Source organism: Cebus imitator, unplaced genomic scaffold, assembly GCF_001604975.1.
Source record: "Cebus imitator isolate Cc_AM_T3 unplaced genomic scaffold, Cebus_imitator-1.0 Scaffold587, whole genome shotgun sequence".
In the NCBI taxonomy this organism is placed as follows: Eukaryota; Metazoa; Chordata; class Mammalia; order Primates; family Cebidae; genus Cebus; species Cebus imitator.
The window spans coordinates 218,649-241,461 of record NW_016107902.1 but is presented as its reverse complement, the minus strand read 5'-3'; the positions used below and the strand labels follow the sequence as shown (position 1 = coordinate 241,461).

Sequence of the window (22,813 nt, the reverse complement as noted above, 5' to 3'; positions counted from 1 at the left end):
ACCAGGCCAAATGTCCATCAAGCAATGAGTGGATAAAGAAAATGTGGTATATATTTACCATGGAATACCACTCAGCCGTAAAGACGAAGGAAATAATGACATTCACAGCAACCCAGATGGAAATGGAGACTATTATTCTAAGTGAAGTAACTCAGGAATGGAAAACCAACATCATATGTTCTCACTCATGTGGGAGCTGAACTAAGAGGACGCAAAGGCATAAGAATGATACGCTGGAATTTAGGGAGTCGGGGGAAAGGGTGGGGGGTGGTGGCAAGGGATAAAAGACTACACATTGTGTACAGTGTACACTGCTTTGGTGATGGATGCACCAGAATCTCAGAAATCAAAACTAAAGAACTTATTCATGTAAACAAACACTACCTGTTCCCCCAAAAACTATTGAAATAAAAAATTAAAAACAAACAAAAACCGTCTCATCCCCAACAGCCAAATGTAATGGATGGACCTTGTTTGGATTCTGACTGCTACCCCCATAAAAATTAAATTTTTTATTAAAAACCAGATGATAAATGATAAAAGGCAATGCTATAGCCATAATTTTCTAAACTTTTTTAAAATTAGAAAGAAGTGAAAAAATGTACTTCCAATCATTTCATATCATTTTAAAAATATGGTTTCAGATTTTCACCACTTAAATTGCAAAGTGAACCTTCACTATTAACTTTGATATCCTGTAAAATATACTATTTTATTACTATATTTATCCATTTAATAAATATTTACTGAATATGTACTATGTACCAAACACAGTTCAACATAAATTAACAAAAAGTCGTCATCTGCAACTTACCATGAGCCATACGATGGAACCAGTAGTAGCCAAAGTCAACTCCTAAGAAGGTTAAATACCAAGTCCATGGAGAATCCCAAGGCAAATTGAACAGCCTGTAGTTCTCCCAGATATAAATATAACTGGTCAGTTCAACACTCCTGAAAAATAGACTGGAAGACAAAATTCACAAGCAGTGATTATATAACATTTTAGAAATAAAATTATGCTCAATTATTTTAGATAATATTTAAAATTAATATATTTATATGAAAAAATGAAACTCTTCTACTTTGTTTCATCTCTATCATTCTTTCTAAAGGGTCAAATTCCTTCATATCAAAATGATTCACATGAAATTTTATTTTATTTCATAGGCATCACGGATGCCAGCTGTTTGTGCTCTCAATTTCATGAAATTTAAAAGACCGTTTCCTTTTTATGTATCTTAAAATATTTTTCATGGAACCCATACAACATCAATATGACAAGACTACAACTTAGTTTCTGTGACTGTCATTTCTAAATCTTACTGAAGAATATATTAAGGATGCTTTATAAAGGAAATTTAAAAGGCAGAAAATTATAGATGCCCATATTTTAAAGTGCTGCAAATTGCATACTGCTTTCGAATTTTTGATCTCATAAAATTTGCCTTTATGTTAAAGTTGCTTCTGTCTAAATCAATTCTGTCTCTTCTCCTTTTCCTCCTTCCTTTTTATTCTATCTTACACACACACACACGCAAGAACACACACACATCCCTTTAATGTTTCTTACATGTTATACTTATCATCAGGTATTGGATTCTCAGAGCATTTCTATAGTTCTTATAAGTAATATAAACTAGGGTTTTCAAAATATTAGGGAAAATATTTCCTTAGAAATCAGGTATACAAACCGAATCAAAATAAACAATTGTTTCTAAAACTCATACACTAAAATATATTAAGCCACCTATTTATCAAGCATCTATAAATTCTTATTTTTACTTTCAAAACCCTATAAAATATACCTTCATTTTAGGAAGGATTTTTTTTTCAAGTTTAATATGATCAAATTTAAGATTAGATTCTAGATGATTTGTTTTGTCACTTTTATAAGTTTTACTGAGTTAACTTTTCCTTTCATATTCATTATTAAAATATAAAAGGAATTAATTATTCTGGTTAATAAAGGTATATGTAAAAGTCATCAACAAGTTTGGTGCTCAAAATTCTGAGACATTTCTTAAATATTCTAATTTTAGATAAGAGTGGAAGAAGTAGTGCAGATGATTACACTACTAAAATTTTTTATTTTTAGAGTATTTCCCTTTACAGAGTCAGTTTCAATGAATTAGCATACTGAGTCTTTCAAAGATCCAGCCCTTTGACTTTATTCTTGAATTTAATATCATATGACTTTGACTGTGATTTAATAGCTTTAAAAAAAGCTCTTATACTTTAATATTTCAAGTTATTATTTCACCCATAAAACAGAACACTAGGCTATAACAGCATAAATATACTTAACTAAGAGAAATGCCAAAGGCTTACGATTTCAGAAAAGAGTTCACATCACCACACATTAAAAACTCAATTTCCAATTTGAGATTACATGGTTGGAAGAAGCAGTTTTGTCTGTGAGTTCCAGTCCTTGACTCTAAGGAATTGCTCATCCTGGACTCCTACCACAATGCCAATTTGAGTGATACTCTGAATACTGTAGAATCCACCGTTGCAGCAGCCCTGAGCCTGCTCGAGCCTCTTTTCTGAGCCATTCTTTCTGAGGACAGACCTCTGCAAGTGTGCAAACCCCGCAACCTGACAGGGTGGCCAAGGGTGGCTATTTGGGAGCATATAGACAGAGCTGGAACAAGGAGTCTGCGATGTCCGCACACAGGTACGTGAGGTCCCTCCAGGGGCAGGACAAGTCATGAGCCAAGGGCTCCCACACTGTTGCAGAAACTCCAAGGAATATATGAAATGAACATTTAAAACCTGCCTTCCAAGTTTTTATGAAGGTATATTAGTCAAAGTAGAAGTTGGAAACAATTCTACTGTAAAGCTTGTTAGCTTGGTGGGTTACTTTCACATGTTTAGATGAAGGCTTCACAACAGTGCCACTGTTGACATTTGGATAGGATAATCCTTTTTTGGAAGAGGCTTTTGTGTGGAAACATTTACTGAAACTATGAAATCTTAAAATTGCTCACTATTGTTCATTAGTAGGGGTTACCCATATAAAATTCAAGTTTTAGGTTAAAAATGGCAAATAATATCAATTTTATATGCTTCAATCTACCAATTTCTCTAAAACAGGAATTCTTAATCTTAACACTATTGTCATTTTGGGCCAAGTAATTTTTTGTTTTGAGGGCCTTTCCTGTGCATCATAGAATGCATTCCAGCATTGCTGTTGTCTAGCAACTAGATTTAGGAGCACTCCTTCTCACCCCAGCTATGACTACAAAAAATGTCCCCAGATATTTCCAAGTGTTTTTTTGGGGAGCAAAATTTTCCCCAGTTGAAAACCTCTGCCTAAAAACAACTGAACCAGAAAGAAAGATTAAAACAAAATTGAGTAGAAAGTTGAAGTCGTCTATAGCTTCATAGCTGAAGTATTAGCACATGATATCAAAGCAGGTTCATCCATGGATTTAGGCAGTCATTCAATGAATTCGTATGAAGAGCCTACTAAGTGCTAGGCATAGCACAAGACACAGGAACACACTATTAAATGGGCAAACACCACCAGCCTTATATAAATGTTCCCTCAGTTTAATATTTTTTTAAAAAATATGTTGTCTTCCTTGTCAGTTCCAGTAACAATTGAAATGGGCCTTGAGATACTTCGATTTGTATAAAATAATAATAATAAATAAAAATTCTAAAATATCTGTCTGCAATTGAAATACTTTTCTATTTCCTGTGCAGGTGCCAGGTCTTGAGCAGACACCCAATTTATTAGTCCATCAACTGACTTATTAGGGTTGACACAAATGGAGCTGAAATATGCCTGACACACTACCGTCAAGCCTTCCCCCAACTCCAACCCACACACATTAGCATGAAGCCTAAATTTCCTCAAGACACAAAGAAAGAGAGAAGCAGCTGTGGGAGTTCTATTCCCTGCTTTCTATCAGCAAAATGAATCTGATTCTCTTTTAACACACATGTGAAAGAAGAGCCATGGAATGCCCACAACTAAAAACAATTCACCTAAGTGAGACAGCTGGGAAATGATTATCAAGCTCGGAAAGCCCTGGTTTGCAGAAAATAGCGCCTAGATTTTCAAAAATGTTCTCACCAGACCTTGAATCATAAACCAAAGCGCCTTCCTCTTTCTCTTTTCAGTCCCCCTTACCCCTTCCACCCTGCAATCTCAGCACATGACTCCGCACTCAGGAATTTAAACTCTCTAAACCCCATCCTGTGGGAAGAGACTGATATAATATGCATGTATATAATGAGCTTACTTTATCACACGAAGATGGAATATTGGGTAGGACAGGAGCTTGGAATTCCCAAATACTAGACACCTTTTATGCCTTAAGTTTGAATGTAAGACCAGGAAAGTGATCTAAACATAAAGAGACATTAAAATCCTCTAATCAGCAACCTACATATAGAGAGGCTTTCCTCCCATGGTCCTATTTTCTTCATGAATTCCCCCAAACAGCAGTTTTCTCTTGTGTTTGAAGTATATGTTTCAGCAAATGAAAAGTAGCTTACTTCTTTAGCTAGTGAACTGATTATGTATTTTACATAACATTTTTTCTCATCACGAGAAATTTGTCAATGTTCAGTTACTGTAAAAAAGCTACATTACTACATTACTATTTAGTATTAATCCTTGGTTTTTTACAAAATAAAGTTCAGTTTCAATGTTGAGATTAAAAAATAATCAATAAATTAGAAATAAATGTTATTTGGGGATTGAGAATTAGAAACTAATGAGTTTTCAAAGTCATCTCCATCTGAATCTACCCATCACGAGGGATAGAAGTGTGACAGTGGGCATGACATTCACCCTTTCAGCATCTCAGTGCTAATTTAAGGTCTGAGACTATTAGGGTGAATGAGCCCTAAAATGACTCTCATGTTGTTGTCATTAAGAAAGCCAGTAACATTTGATGTAATGCTCTCATTGCAAACTTCTGAAATATCAAAGCACATTTCAGAATAAGTAGACTTATGTACCATACTCATAGGAATCTGCCACTTTATATTATTCCATAACTGTCATTATAGCTGAGTGTTCTGATTTGGCCAGATTATGATAAACTAAAAAAAATGGATATTTTTATTTCTAATAATCTTGTTTCATGAGTCAGAAAATATTTAAACAAGATTACTACAAATATCCTTAAAACTCCAAGAAGTTAAAAATTAATTAATATATTAGATCTTGTGTGTGTGTGTATGTGTGTGTGTGGTGTGTGTGTGTGTGTGTGTATGTAGAGAGAGTGAGAGAGAGATTTTTCTGAGAAATTTTGTTACTTATTTACTTCAAAATCTCTTCAGCTGGATCCAGGAGTTTGCACTGTCCATCTGTAAAGCTACTGCCACTTTTGCTCCATCTAGTGGAATATTGATTTTTGCTTGGTAATAATAAGACAGATAATATTACCTTTACCATCTGCAAACAGATAAAGTGTGTACTACTAATTCTTACTGTGAAATAGTATTACATTTATAAAACAATCACTTAATTTCTTCTTAACAGTAACCATAAAGCCATAAACCTTTATAAACACAATGTGAGAGATTTGGAAGAAAGGAATTTGCTATATTCTTTACTTTACAGGAAATATATTACTCGATTGAATAAGCACTCAAATCCAGACCAATAAGCAATGAAACTTGCATTCACCAGGGAAAGTTCTTCTAACAGCAGTTTCTGAAGTTACATAATTAATAACAAAGACAAAGTCTATTTATTAGTTTTCTAATGCAAATTATAAGAGGAAATGAGATTCTCTCAAACATAGTTAACAAACCAACAAGTAATTAAAATTTATTTTCCTTTCATGAGGATTTTTAATAATTATTTCTAGGTTAATACAAATTTAGTATTAATAAGGTATTATTAACATTTCATAGATTCATTTATCTCTTCTTTTGGACAATGAATTGCTGCTTATTAAAGTCATCATCCAAAACGATAAACTTTCGTTTGTTAGGGCTGATTTGCCAAGGCAACATTTAGCTTCTCATGCTAAAGCCCCTGGCATAAAAACCCAGTATACAATTTTTCTTTATTCTCTGGCCCCACCCCAAGGAGTCAGAAGTATTTCAGAGAAGTTTAATTTCCTCCTTTTTAATTTTTTTTTTTTTGGATGAATTGAAACTTTCTTGTCAGGAATGGAAAATTCCATAGCAGGCATGGTCAGTAAAAGTATGCATATATATGGCTAAACATTGTGGAGCTAGCTCCACAGTAAATTGGCAGTGACCCATATGTATTAAAAGTGGAGTGTCCCCAACTTTATTTGAAAATTTACCTACTTAAATTATCCCTCTAACTTACTGCAATTTGATTTATAATCTGCTGTTTCAACAGAATAAATGAACCCATTAAAAACAAACATACTGTAGATATTTATATCAGGAATAAAACTTCTCTGGGGAGGATGCAATTTATGGAAGCAGAAACATTGGAAGGAAGTAACAAATGAACTCCCGGTTTTCTAAGGAAGGATTGGAAATTGAGTTCTACTTAAACAAGCAGGAAAAAAAATGTGATTATTTTTCACTCATTAACATTCAAGTCAGTAGCTGGATATTTCACAAGTTTTAGATATGTATGCTTAAAAAATAGATTTGGTAAATATTTTGTTAAAACAAGATTAATTTTTTTACAGTTACACATGATGCTAATTGTTAGAAAGGCAGATTATCTGCACGATACACTGTGTTTAACTAGAATAAATAGACATATCTGTTTGTAACTTTGACCAGTATCTGACTAGGAAGGCTGCCTACTGGATTTCAGAAGAGCAAAACAGATGCAAGCCTGCCCAGAATCTGGTTCTTAGGGCAGTGGACTTTTATTACAGATCATGGTCTGTCTAACAGGCTTGTAAACAAGATATAATCTTGTCCGTGGTTAATATTTTCCTTGACATAAAGATTTGAAATAGGTAGCATGTGTCTTTTCTATCAACATGGTACATATGCCATTAATCTTTAAGACATCTGAAATTTTATGTAATCCTGAAATTATCCTCAAAAAACATTGTTTTTCTTCAAAGTCTGCGTACAACATTTCTATTACATGAATGGCAAAGTGGAAAACGTGTTTGCTTTGATTTCCACTTCTTTTTTCCGAGGCCACATGCTTATTTGGAATTGTTATCCAAAGCATAATTCTTCACAAACGAATGAGCAAAAGACATACTACCATTTTTCTTGCAATCACCTATTTGAAGGACGTGGCAAGCCTCTGTTGCTAGTGTAGAAAATGAAATTGGTCCCTGGGAGAGGATAGGATCATTGCCGTGTTAATCTAACCCTCAGCTGTTAATGATTTGCACAGGGATTCCCCTTGATGCTGCGGCTTCAACTGAAATATTGTTTTAAGAATTGATGTCAAAATCTTCACTTTTTTTTTTTTTAAATACTGAAAGGGGATTGAGAGGAATACATCCATAGGCTTACTTTTTCTTTCCAGTTTATATTTGGGTTTGGAATTTTTTTAAAGCAACAAATGAAATAAAAATATTTTTCACAATATTTCTATACAACAAAACAAAAAAAATTAATTTCATTTTCAGACAATTTGCTTTACTGGAATCTTTCAGACAAGGCTATAAAAGAGAAAATTCTTTGCAAAAGTTAAAAAAATCCATATTTCATCATTTAGAATTGTTCTTTACATCTACAAGGAAAAAAAGAAGTAATTTGCTATTCTCATTTAAAATAACTATAGAAAAATATTCTCCAAATTCAAGTTCATAACCTTTTACCTTTCTCTCAAAGGGCACTAGAGTTAACAGTTTGTGTTTGTTTAAGGAGTGTTATGAGTAGTGGGTGAAGGAAAAGAACCGCATGTTCTATCCCTGAAGGACTGGTTTGTTTTGGTTTCTTTTTTTCCTTCTCTCTCTCTTTCTCTCTCTCCCTCTCCCCCCCCCCACCTTTCTCTCTCCTTTTTCAGATACCTTTTTTGGAAAAATATCTATTTTATCCTTATTTTCATGTTATAACTCTGTACCTTTTAAAAATAACACTGCTGAGCAGAAATATTGTACTGGGGATACAGTTTGTATTTCTGGTACCCACGATGTTATGATAAGAGAACAATCTAATTTCATTTACAACCAAATCAAACTTTAAAAGGTAAAAATAAAAATGCTGAAGAATTCATTCAATTTGCTGTCAAATTCAGTGTCAAAATGCTTAACAAATTCATTCCAATTCACTAAAATGTACAATGTATAATTGGATATGCAGGACAATTCTCAGTTACCAAGTGACTTTTATATTTTATCAATCATCTGATTTCCGTAAACCTATACACAACTTTCTGCGAATGAGCTAAATTAACCAATTAGGTATTTTTAAATAACTAAATCTACATCCAAATCTATATAGACCTTGGATATGTTGAATGTATTTCTTGTTGATTTCTGCCTAAAGGGGACATGTATTATAAGAAAGGAAATTATCTATAATCATAAATTCTTATTCATGATAATCTCCAAATTAGCTGCAAATTTCTGGAGACATTATCTTCCTCTGATTCCAACTGCAAAATGCAACAATTATAAGCAGTTTTTCAAAGTCAGTCTTAGCAATGTTACGTCTACTATATACTTAATAATGCACTTTTCTCAAAATCTTATTCAAAAATAAATACTTTCAGGTTTACTTTGTTTTTAAACTATTTTATGTAATATATGAAATTATTTCACCTTTCTTAGATGTTTAAAGTTTTAATGTTATTTTTTAAAAATCCACCTTAGTTTCCCACTGAGCAGTTAATAGAAACATTCCAAAGCAATGAGCACCAGTCAGAAGTAAAGCTCTTAAAACAGGACAAGCAGCAATGGGTGGGAAGCTGGAATGAGAACATTCATCAGCAGCTCAAAGCACAGACTTCGAACGGAATCTTTCCTCACCCTCTGCCTCTTTGGTAAGCCCATATGCATTGAAGATGACTTCCTTTTATTGGTCTGTCCTCTACATGCATTATAATATACTCTTTCTAAAAAATAGTAGGCCATTTACATCTTACTATCATTTGGTCCCAATATCACCTAATTTTATTGTCAACATAACAGTATAGGGATATCACTGTTTTTTGGACTCTTTACCATGCAATAAACATCATTCCAGGCACAGGAGCTAAAGCTATGAAGAACGCACACCTCTTGCTCTCAAGTTGTGTACAAGCTAGCAGGAAGGGCTGGGAAGAAAAGAGGTGAGCATTGGCGCCATGTGAAAATTCTAGATCTGAGATAAGCACAAAATTCCATGGGACTGTAATGTAGGAATGCCTAACATAAGCTTGGAGAACAGATAAGGCTTGCTGAGGCGTGTGACATCTATGCTTAGGCCTAATAAATGAATCTCAATTGGCCACATGGATGACTTTCCAGGCAGAGGGAAGTACCTGTGGCATGTGGGCAATGGCAAGTAGTAAAGCATGATGGGATAAAGATGACAAAGAGACAGGAGAGTGGAGGACCCAAAAGCAAAGCCAGACAGACCATGTTCTCTATAGTTCAGAACAGGGATTCGTACCTTATACTTGAGTCAATAGGGAACCAGTGAATGGTTTCTACTGGATTCATATTATGGAAATGTTTGGCTGCAAATGGGATTATACTAGAGCCGGACACCAATTAAGAAACCATTGTAGTTATTCAGAGGTTTGTGTGAGCTGCTCTAGGGAGTGTCTACACTCTAGAGAGCTATTCTTTCTGAACCTGGCAGAGGCAAATACAATTTTAATAGAGAACTAGATCATAACTCAGAGCTGGAATCACAATAAGGCAAATGAAACACTCATTTTAAAGGGATATCAACAAAGCCAAGATAAATAATATTTAGGGTAATTTTTAAATGAGTGCAAAAAATCAATGAAGAACAAAATATCAAAATTTTAAATAATAGCATCAACTGAATTCCTTGGGAAAATTTGTGTAAATAGACGAATTCTCCCATGAAGTGGGTTCCTTTGCCCCTCATACGTAGGAAATTTCAGTGTTTTCACTCAGTGTTGTTAAGCCATCTAACTCACCCTGGAAGTCGTGACAGAACACCAGCTGAGACTGATGTTAAAGCATCATCCAAACGACCCGGTGGCTTCCCTTTGCGAATCCAGCTGACAACAAGTTCAAGCAGCATCAAGGAAATGAAAAATGGAGTTGCCTAGAAAGGAAATTGCAGAAAAGAGATGCCATTATGTTCCATATGAAATTATTTTACATTTCCTGATTAGTCATGTCAGAATTGAGAGGCCCAGATTTGGGAAGCCCCGCAGGAGATGGTAGACACCCATTCTAGAAGATTACTTCCTACACAGTAGGCAGAGAAGTCTAACTGTTTTAGATATTCGCTAAATATGTGCTCAAATTATATCATCCAATTTGAATATGAAATATGATCACAGATATAACCATAATTATAAAATTATAAGATTGGGAGGAACATCTTCCAAAATACATTTAAAAATAAATTTAGAATAAGGCAAATAATTAGAAGTCTATTGTCTCTAAATGTATAATCTAGATCCACTTCAAGAGGCTTTCCTTAAAGATGCACAAAATTCTAATTTTTGTGTTAGAATTACATGAACTATATTCCTAATGATGAAATTGAAAGAGTAGAGACAACTTTCTTCTTAGAATTTTAGAAAATATGGTAATTTTAATGTTTGCTTAAAACATGATTCAGATTTTATTCATTTGGTTTTGATTTGTTTCACATAATAAGTGATGTTTTGAAGGCTCCACTATTGATGATGGAGCATTTAATTCGGTTTGGTGTTGCAGTATAAGCAATAATAATTTATGAAGATATCAATGCCACTTTTTCTACTTAAAAATCAGAAAGAAAGTATAATATTTAATCTTGAAAAATATATGGATTTTACTTATTTGGAAGCTAATCATGAGTTTTGAAGCTTTCTAAACTGGATTCTCAATAACATAGTGTGTGATGTCAATTTTGTTTTCTATTTCCCCCATGAACTAGTGACTGTTGGAGGAACAACTTCGATAGGCTGGGGAACTTCAGGATTCAAGTTCTAATTCTGGATATTTCCACTTTCAATCATAGCCAAGAACCAGAAGTGAAATGTACCTCCGACCACTTCAAAGTTTCAAAGAAAACTTGGTTCACATTCAAACTTAGGAAGTCAGAGTTGGACCTGGTCAAGCTGCATATTCTTCATTCTACAGAATTACTCTACCAAATGAAAGAGGAAATAGTTTCATTGGAAGGGGTGGACAAGCTAAAGATTTAAAAATGAAATTGTTACAAACTTTACTGTTATGGTATAACTATTTGACATTGAGCTTCCAACAGCTACATTTACAATGCCACGGAGTCCAGGAAAACGTTAAGATTTTGTTTTTATGATATTCTGGAGTGACATATAAAGGAGGGAATTTACAGGTGAGGATGGTATGGATTGTAAGGAAATTCAATTCAAACAGATATTCTACTTTTGCTTCCTGCCTTTAAGAAACTGAATTATTAGAATTTAATAATTCAAATAATGAAAGTGAACAAAACGCTCAGGAGGTTGACCTTACCATTTCTTAAGAAAGAAGCAAGAGTAAAAGTAGCCTCTTCCAATATAGGCTCACCTTTTTTACATAATCAGGCACCTCTTCTAATGTTTGGAATGAAGTTTCACTGGGCTTCATCATGTAAAACATCACGCGAAATCCCTGGGAAACTGAAACCTCCTGTTGGGCTTCTGGGTTCTTCATTTCTGCCCTTGTCTGATTCCCAGCTGGAGAATATTTGGGATTCAGCGGTTGAAGCCAGAGGCTGAAAAATGAGGACGAGATGTGCAGCTCAGAACAAGCTCTTTGTTAGAGAACAGCTAAAACCAAAGCCCCATTGAGAGCACAGCCAACAGCAGATTCTGTACAGAGAGACAGAAAAATACAAGGCTCAAGAACAAGTTCAGAGTTCAGTGGGCGCTAGGCCAGAAACAGGGCATTGTGGGGGAGGGAAAAGAGGACTCATACCCAAATCAAAGTCATACAATGCAGTTTGGCTGTAGGTGGAGCAAGTTACTACTAAAAAAAAAAGAAGAGCAAAAAAATCACGATAGCGTCTTGGAAAGAAAAAAATGTGATAACACAGGTATAAGTTCACGCTGAGAAAGTGGATGGAAATTCAAGCATCAAATCATATAGAAAAAAATTTTCTCTCCTCATTTAAAACTCCACAACGTGTTCAAGTTTGCAGTCTCTTTATCTCCTGCAGGGACAGGCTATAGGTGTGCTACTTAATAATAGCTTGAAAGTCAGTAAGCACCGAATATCTGGGTCCTTATAGGTTATCTATATTTCTGTATCTGAATCATGTTATTACAACTTCTGAATGTTTGAAAACCAGTTTAGGGGCATTTGGCTTATTATATAGTCTATATTTTTTAGTGGAAACTTGGCTAGTCACATCTGTATTCTTCTGAGTACTTATGGGGACTTTCTGATTAAAGAAGGTGCCAATATGTTGCTGTGAGACCTATTTCTGTTTCACAGAAAGAGCATAAGTGATTGTGCCTTTTAAGTAGATTTGAGGGCACTTAATTTATTACCTTACCAGTGAATGTATGGAGCTTGCCAGAACAGCCGCAGCCCTTTACCCAGAATAGCTGTAATCAGCCTTTGGGTGCCATCTCATCTTTTAAAGATGTTTACACAGATCTAATTAAATTATGAGAACACATGGACACAGGGAGGTGAACATCACACACTGGGGCCTGTCTGGGGGTGGGGGGTGGGGGAGGGAATGCATTAGAAAAATATCTAATGTAGATGATGGGTTGATGGGTGCAGCAAATCATCATGGCTCGTGTGTACCTATGTAACCAACCTGCATGTTCTGCGCATGTACGCCAGAACTTAAAGTATAATAAAAAATATTTTAAAAAGAGAAAAATGTAGAAACTATAGATAAGCAATAACTGCCCAAATCACTATCAATATCTTGGTATATGTACAGTCCGTTTTGCTATAATATGATATAAGCATTCCTAAAAATCACCATACTGTACAAAATTGTGCAATGAAAACCACAGGACTTACGGAAAAATGTAATTACGGTAAAATACTCAAAACTTCATAATCACCCACAAGGAACAAAAAAAAGATCAGAGTCTAACAAAAATGGTAGCACACTTTTACGTGTTACATGGTTAAGACATACATAAACACTAAAATGAATATGGTGTTTTACCTTGAAAAAGACCTGAAACTTGTTTTGAAAATTATGCATTGGAAGATTTGCAAACGGCAAGTTACTTTAGCTTGTTGAAATACGGGTTATCTGACATCAGACAGAAGGCTGTAATATGACACATGGGTGTCATGGTCCACAACACATAGGTGAAGGGAGGGTGCTGCTAAAAGTGGTGTGTGCATTTTGTGCATCCTCAGCCTTTCACCTTTTCAGTTCAGTTTTTTAAAGTTCACCTACAGTTTTTCACTGAATAAAGTCACATATGAGCATAGGTACTATGCTCAAAATATTTTTTAGTTATTAATCACGTTGGAACAAATTTAATCTCAAAGCACATGTTACAGCAGAACTGACTGTCCTTTCAGACCATTCCCATTACAAATAAATACATATGGTTATTAATTTTTAATAAAAGTGGCTGGGCATGGTGGCTAACGCCTGTAATCTCAGGACTTTAGGAGGCTGAGATGAGCGGATCAAGTGAAGTCAGGAGTCTGAGACCAGCCTGGCCAACATGGTGAAACCCCGTCTCTATTAAAAATGTAAAAATTAGCTGGATGTAGTGGCAGGCGCCTGTAATTGAGCTACTAAGGAGGCTGAGGCAGGAGAATTCCTTGAACCTGAAAGGTGGAGGTTGCAGACAGTAGAGATCGCATCGATGCACTCCAGCCCGGGCAACAGAGCAAGACTCTGTCTCAAAAAAAAAAAATTAATAAAAATGATCATATTAGGCATAACGTTTTATTACCTTCTTTAAAAAAATTTTGGAAATTAACAATATGATACATTATGAGAGAAAAAAATCCAAACAAATTAGCTACATATCAAGTAAAAAGTTACAACATCCTTTCTTCTCAGCAAGTATGCACACCTTCACTTTCATTTCACAGGGATAACATATCCTCTTAGTGGGGTTTTTCCATATCTGTTTTTCTCCACAAAGTGGTTATTATCGTTGTTATTATACAAATACATTTCTATATACACATAATGGTTCAGTTTTTCAATGGACCACATCAAACATAAGATACAGCAACTTTCCTCTTGCAGTCAATAACTTATCAGGAACTTTTTTTTTTTCAGTATATGGTTAAACAGGTATATACTGTTTTTGTTTTTACTGGCTGCAGAAGTGTGTCTGTACATGTCAATCAGCAACACTAAATTATTTTTAACTTTTTAAAGCAGAGGCAATTTTATGCAAAAAGTTGTTACACAGATGATGGGAGAAGTAAAAAGCGAAGCAGGAAAAAGGAGGTAATCTAGAGATTGGTACCAATAAGAAGCCACTAGCATTGTTAAACTGTAGGGACAAACGGAGAAGGCAGAGAAGGGGCTGTACCTTCCATGGGAAATGCTCTTGCTAGACAAATCATTTTTGTCTAGGGAAAGTTGGAACCACAACCGGCTTGTCTAGCAAGGGCATTTCCCATGGAGCAAAGCCAATCAATGCCAGCAATAATACCCATGGCAGAGAGGGAAGAGAAGTACTATGGCTTTTCCCTTCTTGCTGCTGACCAATCTCTCAATAGTACTTCCCGTTAGGCTATGACATGGTTTGGATTTGTGTCCCTGCCCAAATCTCCAAGGCCAGAGGAGGGGCCTTGTGTTAGGTGATTGGCTCATGATGGTAGATGACCCTCTTGCTGTTCTCCTGATAATGAGCGGATTCTCGAGATTGGTTGTTTAAAAGTGTGTAGCACTTCCCTCTTCTCTTCCTCCTGCTCTGGTCATGTAAGACACGCCTGCTTCCCCTTCTACTGTGACCGAAAGTTACCTGAGGCCTCCCTGGCCATGTTTCCTGTACAGCCTGCAGAACAGTGAGCCAACTAAAACCCCTTTCTTTACAATTACTCCTTCAGGTAGTTCTTTATAGCAGTGTGAGAATAGACTACCACAGACTAAATGAGTCAAAAGCCAGTTGAGAGAGAAGGCTAGAAAAAGCAGCCAGCTAAAGATCATCTCTTACTACACAAACCACTGAAGGAGAGAGGGAGGGAGGAATCAATTTATGCAAAAAGTCAACCACGAACCAACACACCATTTTAACTTATTTAATTACTCCTCTATTGTTGTGGATGTTAATATAGTTTTCTATTTTTAACTAATAAATTAAAGGCAGCAACAAACATTATCGTATAATATAGTATAACATACATTTTGCACATTTTTGGGTTACATAGATTCCTAGCAGTGGAATTATGCTATGAAGAGTATGTAAAATTTACACTTCAATAATTGCTGCCAAATTCACCTCCCAATTGCCTTTCCCTCCACACTCTTGCTAACACTGACTCCTATTAATCTTTCATAATTTTTAGCCAAATAGTTAATGGAAAATTGGTATCTTGTTTTAATTTGCATCTCCCTAATGACACTGAACATCATTCAGTACATTTATTAACCTTTTTGGTTTTTAAAATAAAATTTATTTTTTAGTATGAGCGGCACATTATTTTCTTTGTCATTATTTATAGGCCATTTGTATTATAAATATATAATTCTATATACAGTATATATATTCCTATTTATGTGGCAAATATTTTCACATTTCATTTCAACTAGTTATCTATATGTTGTCATAGTGCTTTTGTAACTTTGTGTGTGCTGTTATCCTTTGTTTTATTACTTCTGCTTTTGGATCTTGCTTAAGAACATTTTCCTTGCCAGAATTCTGTAAGAATAATCTTCAGATTTTCTTTCTGGAATATTTAAAGAATCTCTGTTGTTTCTATTATCTGGAATGTAGTTTTACATATGGTATGTAGTAATTATTTGACTTGGTACCTTGCCTTTATGGATCACAGTTCTTCCCATATCTTTAGTTAATCAATACTTTTCCTCCTATTCTATGTACCTGTACTATTTCCAGGCTCTTCATTCAGCTCTATGAATGTTTTTATCTAATGCTAGTAACATTTGTCTTCATTATTGTACCATCGTAATAAATTCTGGTGACTTGTAGAACAATTCTGCATGCTTGAATTTTATTTCTAAAAAATATGAAGCTGTTTTCACACATTTACTTGTGTAAGTGTTTAGACTAAACTTCAAAGACTCCTACTGGCATTTTAATTGGAACTAAATTAAATTCATGGATTAATATGGAAAGGATTGACATCCGAGGCACTCAACAAATTTGAATGAATGAATGTTTATACTAGATCATTTAAACTTAATTTTATGACTAAATGATGTCAATGCTCACTTCTAATACCTCTATTCTTTATATCTTCCATTCTTTTTTTTTTTTTTCCCCTTGTACTGTTGTAGATTGTAAGTAGTTTTCAGGAGAGTACATGTATAATTGCTTATCTTACCATAATTTTTTTCTTGCCTATATATGTGAAAGATAAGTTAGCTAAATATACACTTTTTGGTTCAAATAGTAATTATTTCAAAATTAGGCTGGGCATGGTGGCTCATGACTGTAATCCCAGCACTTTGGGAGGCAGAAGCGGGCAGATCACCTGAGATCAGGAATTCAAGACCAGCCCGGCCAACATGGTGAAACCCTGACTCTACTAAAAATACAAAAATTAGCCAGGCATGGTGGCAGGCACCCGTAATCCCAGCTATTCAGGAAGCCGAGGCAGGAGAATCACCTGCACCTGTCAGAGGTTCAGGAGGCAGAGGTTGCAGTGAGCCCAGATTGCACCATTGCACTTCAGCCTGGGGGACAAGAGCAAGACTACCTCAAAAAAGACAGAAAGAAAGAAAAGAAAGGAAGGAAGAAAGGAAGGAAGGGAGGTAGGGAGGGAGGGAGGGAGGGAAAAAAGTAATTATTTCACAAACAGAGACAGAGCACCACTTTGGCTGAAGATCTGTTAGGTGAAGCCAAGGTGGACAGAACAGAGGACTTTGAACTTTCCTGTGAACCATAAATAGGATGCCTGTATTTGTCCGTGTGAACGCTGCCAATAAAAAGACAAACCCATACCTGAGACTGAGTAATTTATAAAGAAGAAGAGGTTTAAAAGACTCCCAGTTCCACGTAGCTGGGGAGTCCCCACAATCACGGCAGAAAGTGAAACTCACATCTTACATAGGCGGCAGGCAAGAAAGAGAATGAGAACCAAGCGAAAGGGGTTTCCCCTTATAAATCCTTCAGGTCTCGTGAGACTTACTCACTACCACGAGAATGGTAGGGTGAAACCACCCCTGTAATTCAATTTTCTCTCACCTGGTCCCTTCCACAACTCATGGGAGCTGTGGGAGCTACAATTCAAGATGATATCTGGGTAGGGACACAGCCAAACCATATCAACCCGCAGGACATTTTCAGATGACTTCTTGTCTGAGTAACTCTGTCAGATCTTTGCACAAAGCTACCTAGTCAATGGGATTCTGCTGGGGATTTCACCCTCCCTCCACTCTTTTTTTGGTCTAATTCAAGGAAAAAAGCTTGAGAAGAGCCTAATATGAATGTCAGACATCCCATGAGAATGTAGGACATGAGGCACTATTTACTCTCAGTATTTGCATTTGCAAATCAATCAACACAAAAAGACACCCAAGATTTTTATTGAAACGACATGAAAAAACAACTGATTAGGGACCACAGGTGATATGGATAATGGTCCAATTTTAAGAGAGAAGCCACAGTAAATTGCACAGGAGAATTTAATATAATGGTTTGCCAGCTAAAATAGAGAATTGGCATAATAAAGGAGTGGCTAATAAAAATCAAGAAAACTCAACATAGAAACAGGAGACAGAAGGAGCAGCCACTACTCCCAGGGCTTTACTGGTGAACTTGCTTGAAATCAGCCCTTTAGGATGAAAAAGGACAAAAGACACTGTTCATCAGGAATTTCTCACTAGAGGCACTTTTCTACAAAACCACCCGAAGAGGTGCCAGGTGAAGCTCCGGGCTGCTATGCATTGCAGGAACTGGGCATTGAAGAATCTGCCTGTGTTATAAGACCCTGCCGAGTGGGAGGAGCACCTCTTCCCTTAACAATGACTGTCAGCAGCCCACTCCTGAGAAAGCCTAACATCATGTCAGCTAGCAAAGAAAAATATTTAAAAGACCCGTTTCTATTTCACAGATCAGGTAATAAGATTTGAATTTGGAGATGAGAGGCAATAGATCTATAATTAGCACAAGATGTAACACTCTTTACTGACTATTAAAAGTCTTCATCATAGTCTGTTATTTATATGATACTTAGCCTCAACATTTATAAAATTGTAAAAAATATAAAGACTTTTCTGGGAGGCGTTTATGTAAGAAAAGCAGAGTGGTAGAACCTCTGTAATTATAGATCAGCCTTTTCTTTTGGAATCTAATATTTCAAAATAATATTAAGTCTGAGTTCAATTTGCCTTTTAAAAAGTCGTTGATTTCCACCTCCTGGGTGCTTATAGAATATTTTTGTGCCTTTGAAATTAAATCATTTTAGCATTTTATATTTTGGGTAGAATATCTTGAAGAGGTTTAAGGATATTAAACCTCAGATTTGAATTCCTTTGCTTTAGGAAAATTGTCTGCCATTGCGTTGTTGCCTATTATTTATGTTTCAGTGATTTTTTTTACACTTCTTACCAAATTTGATTTATCTGTTTATCAGATCTCATTTGTCAACCACATCCATTATCTTGTCTGTGTCCATTTCCATTTCCTTTTTATTTTCTGACATTCCCTTCTCAAGCCTATCCTTTGGGTATAGGTTGTTTCTGGGTTTTTTTTTTTTTTTTTCCTTTCTCACTATTTTCATCTTCTTTCTGGGTCTACTTCAAATTTCACAGCGGCATTATTTGTTTTCTTAAATATTTTCCTAAACTCTCTCAGTCCTCCTTTTGTATCTATTTCTTATCATATAGTGTCATTTTTTTCTTCAATTTTTTTCCTATTTCACTTGAGTGTATACAACACTTCTGCCTAAAATTATACTTAGTTTCCTGGAGCTAATACTCAAAAGCATGTTCTTTATCAACCTGTGTGTGTGTGTGTGTGTGTGTATGTGTGTGTGTGTGACAGATTCTTGCTCTATCCTCAGGCTGGAGTGCAGTGGTGTGATTTTGGCTCACTGCAACCTCCGCCTCCCGAGTTCAAGCAATTTCCCTGCCTCAGCTTCCAGAATAGCTAGGACTACAGGCGCTCGCCACCACACCTGGTTAATTTTTTGTATTTTAGTAGAGATGGGGTTTCACCACGTTGGCCAGGATGGTCTCGATCTCCTGACTTCATGATCTGCCCACCGCAGCCTCCCAAAAGTGTTGGGATTACAGGCATGAGACACCGCGCCCGGCCCTCTTTATCAACTTTTAATAGGCTCTTTCCCCTCCTTCACTCTCAATTTTTCTAGCTGTGGATGGGTATGGGTTCTTTATGCATTTTTCCCCCAAAAAAACAAACAAACAAAAAAGATGTGGTTCAATAGTCCTTGTGTCCATTCAAGGTATATGTGGCTCTTTGGCATTTAGATCTATTTTATCAATTGAGCAGGGGATGGTGGAGGATAGAGCTATCCCTGAGCAGCCCCAGCTGTCTCTGCAGGCTTTCGCAGTGAATCAGAGCTTCCACGACACACATCAGCTTTCTTTATTTTTGTTTTGTTCTCCTTGGCCTCTACTCTTTCTATAGACATACAAAAATACCATTTAAGATCTTCCTATAACTTATATTTATTGAGGCTGGGGAAGTCCAAGGCCTAGTGTTTGGGGAATCCCAGTCAGAAAACATGGTTTTTGCTTTTGGACAAATTGACAGTGGTGACAAAAGAGAATTTGTCTAGAAAAAAGTTTCTCAGTCCATGGTGTTTCTAGCCTGTAACAATACCGATAACTCCTCCAGCTTTGGATAACATTATCCTCTGCTGTCATTGGCCCTCAAAGCCAAAATGACTCCACTTAGAGGGGATCATGATCACCCATAGTTCTCCCCACCAGTGCTGACCACATGCAGATGACAGGATTCATCCATTCAGCAGAGGAAGCAAACTTTTTTTTTTTTTTTTTTTTAAGAAAATGGGTTGGAGAAGTAGCTCATTGAGTGGCTGTCTTACAACCAAGGGGTAAGAGTAACATATAGAGATGCATTTCAAGGTGAATCCAAGAAGCAAAATCCTAACTTTCTGTTTGATGCTGCCATATTTACAAACTTTAACTCTCCAAACGAGGGGATATATGGTTTGCTTGACTGTACTCCAGAACTGACGAAGTCCTTTCCTTCTCCATGTATCTTTCTGTTTAGTCATTAGAATCAGGTCCCGGGAATTAGACGGGAAAGCTGCACTGACATGATCATCTTTAAAAGTTTGTTTGTATCTCTAAGATTATAAAATAATATATATTTACTATAGAAATTTTAAAAATGCAGGAGACATTTTAAAACAAAAACACTCATAAGCACACCAAGCAGATTACAGTCTCATTAAGATTTTAATGAACATCTTGAATTTGGGGTCTTTTTCAGGCACATTATTTTACATTGATGAGTTCATACTTTATGTGTCATTAGAGGTCGAGCTTTTTTAAAATGTGGAAGCCGTGTGATAAAATGACAAAGCCGCAAATTGGAAGGTATCTGGGTCTCTGAATTACTACATAGAGAAGAGCAACCCATCAATCAGGTCATTATATGAGCAAAAACCAAATTTGTAATGTGTTTTCTGTTTTATTTGTTATTATATGAGGCTTGTTCATCTAACAGCTAATAGCACTCTAACTAATATAGGCAGAAAAGCATTGAAGGGTTTTGAACAGAAGAGTCGCATGGTCCAATATATGTATAAAATGATCATTTTGGTTTCTGTATGAAGAATGAATGTTAGAGAGACAGACTGGAAGCAGAAGTGTGTTCATAAATAGTTGATGTAGTTCTGATAAATCTTGCTGACTTTCACCAGGATAGTTAGAGTGAAAGTGCAAGGGTGATTCTGAAAACATATTACAGGTAGAGCTTACAAGGTTTGCTAAGAGATCAGATGTGGGGAATGAGATAAAAGGAGAGAAGACATGAATAATTTCAAGACTTTGATTTAAGGTGCTGAAAGAATAACACTATTTACTGTGATGGACAAACTGGAGGACTTGGCTTAAAGCATGATACTGAAGTTGAGATGGTTGCACATGTTGATATACAAATCTAAAGCTCAAAGCCCGAAATAGAATTTTCAATGAAAAGAAAGAAAAAGTACTGACAAAACTAATTACAAGCCAAACCTAAGAATGATTTTCATGTAGTCACTTCAATCATATTCGAATGCATAAATAATATTCATTTTTACTTTGGAAACTAAGTCTATTATATTCATTTCATTTTCATGACTATTTTAGGAGTTCAAATGCAAATAATATATATGATAATTTCCAAATTAGTATAATCTCATAATATATTTTAAAAGAATCCCGTTAATATTGTAATATATATAGTAGGGTAAACATACTTTAATATTAAGAAATATCCAAACTGTTTTTCAAAGGTGCATTTAGCATTTCCATTAGTATGAGAATTCCAGTTGCTCCACATGATTTGCAGAAATTGGTATGTGCGGGATTATTTTTATTTTTTATTTTCCCTTTCGGATCTAATTGGCTACATTATTTGTGCAGAATATCATTTCCATAATACAAAGTTAATTATTTCCCCTTTCACTGCAGTCCCATATATTCTGAGGACAATTTTTAAAGAATCTAGTTGTGTGTTGCCAAAATTTTAACATTGTCTCTAAGAGTCTTTGAATCTTTTGTATTAACACTTTTCATTAGAAAATAGCAGTATATGAAACTTGAATCACTATTTTCTCATATCAGATTTTATTACTTTTGGCCAAAGTTCTTTCCATGACTTAGAAGGCAAAGATCAGGTAGAACATGATCTTTAAAGAAACTGATGGCATACACTTGAGGTCAGAGCATAAAAAAACAAATAGTATTTCAGAAGTTATTTCTTTAAAATCCCATCAAACTAATAGATCTCATTGTTATTTTAACAGTAGTCACTGCCAAAAGAACGATTTAAAGTGCTGCCTACCTATCAGTGTCAGAATGTATGTAACTCCCTCTTTATGCGATTGATTGTGAGTCAGTGTTGGAATTAATCCAAATTCACAGTGCAGAAAAAAGGAATGTGTAAGATCTCATGAGTATTTCCTGGAATGTTTCATGGGATGCTCTGCAAAGAGAAGCTTTTGCAAAAAGTTTGGAAAACACCAAATTTGCATATGCTACTCAGAGATAAATTTTGTATGCAGATATTTCAAAGGTTCTAAGAAGTCCAGCAGCAAATAAATTTAATTTGCTCAACCTGCAGTTTCTTAGTTGTAATTCACTACAACATTTCTATTAACTATCACCAGTGAACAACTCTAAAAGTGCGTATTACCTGATTCATGATTTGGGGTTGCTACTCTAACTTAGAATGCCTATAAGACTTGTTTCCTTCTTGAGGAAATAATAGATAACATTGACCTTGGTAATGACAATTAATGTCCAGACTTGGAGGATAAATTATTATAAAAGATTTGTCTACGTTTGAAACAAATAAGAAAAGATTGGTTTCATCATGTTTTACACAACATACAGAGTATGTTTCTAATAATGCCAGCAGATCAGGCACAGTCCTTTACCTGAGGACTCATCACAGGGATACCTGCCTGCTGGT

At 35.5% G+C, this 22,813-nt stretch overlaps 1 protein-coding gene across 1 annotated transcript in view; it reads right to left on the bottom strand.

Moving 5' to 3' along the window:
- Nucleotides 1–11,927, bottom strand: part of AGMO (alkylglycerol monooxygenase) — a 344,339-nt gene extending 332,412 nt beyond the window's left edge. The window contains exons 1-3 of the mRNA XM_037734209.1: nucleotides 11,595–11,927; nucleotides 10,022–10,152; nucleotides 815–966 (exon numbers count right to left, since the gene is read on the bottom strand). Of these exons, the coding sequence (XP_037590137.1) occupies nucleotides 815–966; nucleotides 10,022–10,152; nucleotides 11,595–11,720 (409 nt within the window). The 5' untranslated portion in view covers nucleotides 11,721–11,927. The remainder of the gene's footprint in view (nucleotides 1–814; nucleotides 967–10,021; nucleotides 10,153–11,594) is intronic.
- Between the last annotated feature and the right edge of the window lie 10,886 nt (nucleotides 11,928–22,813).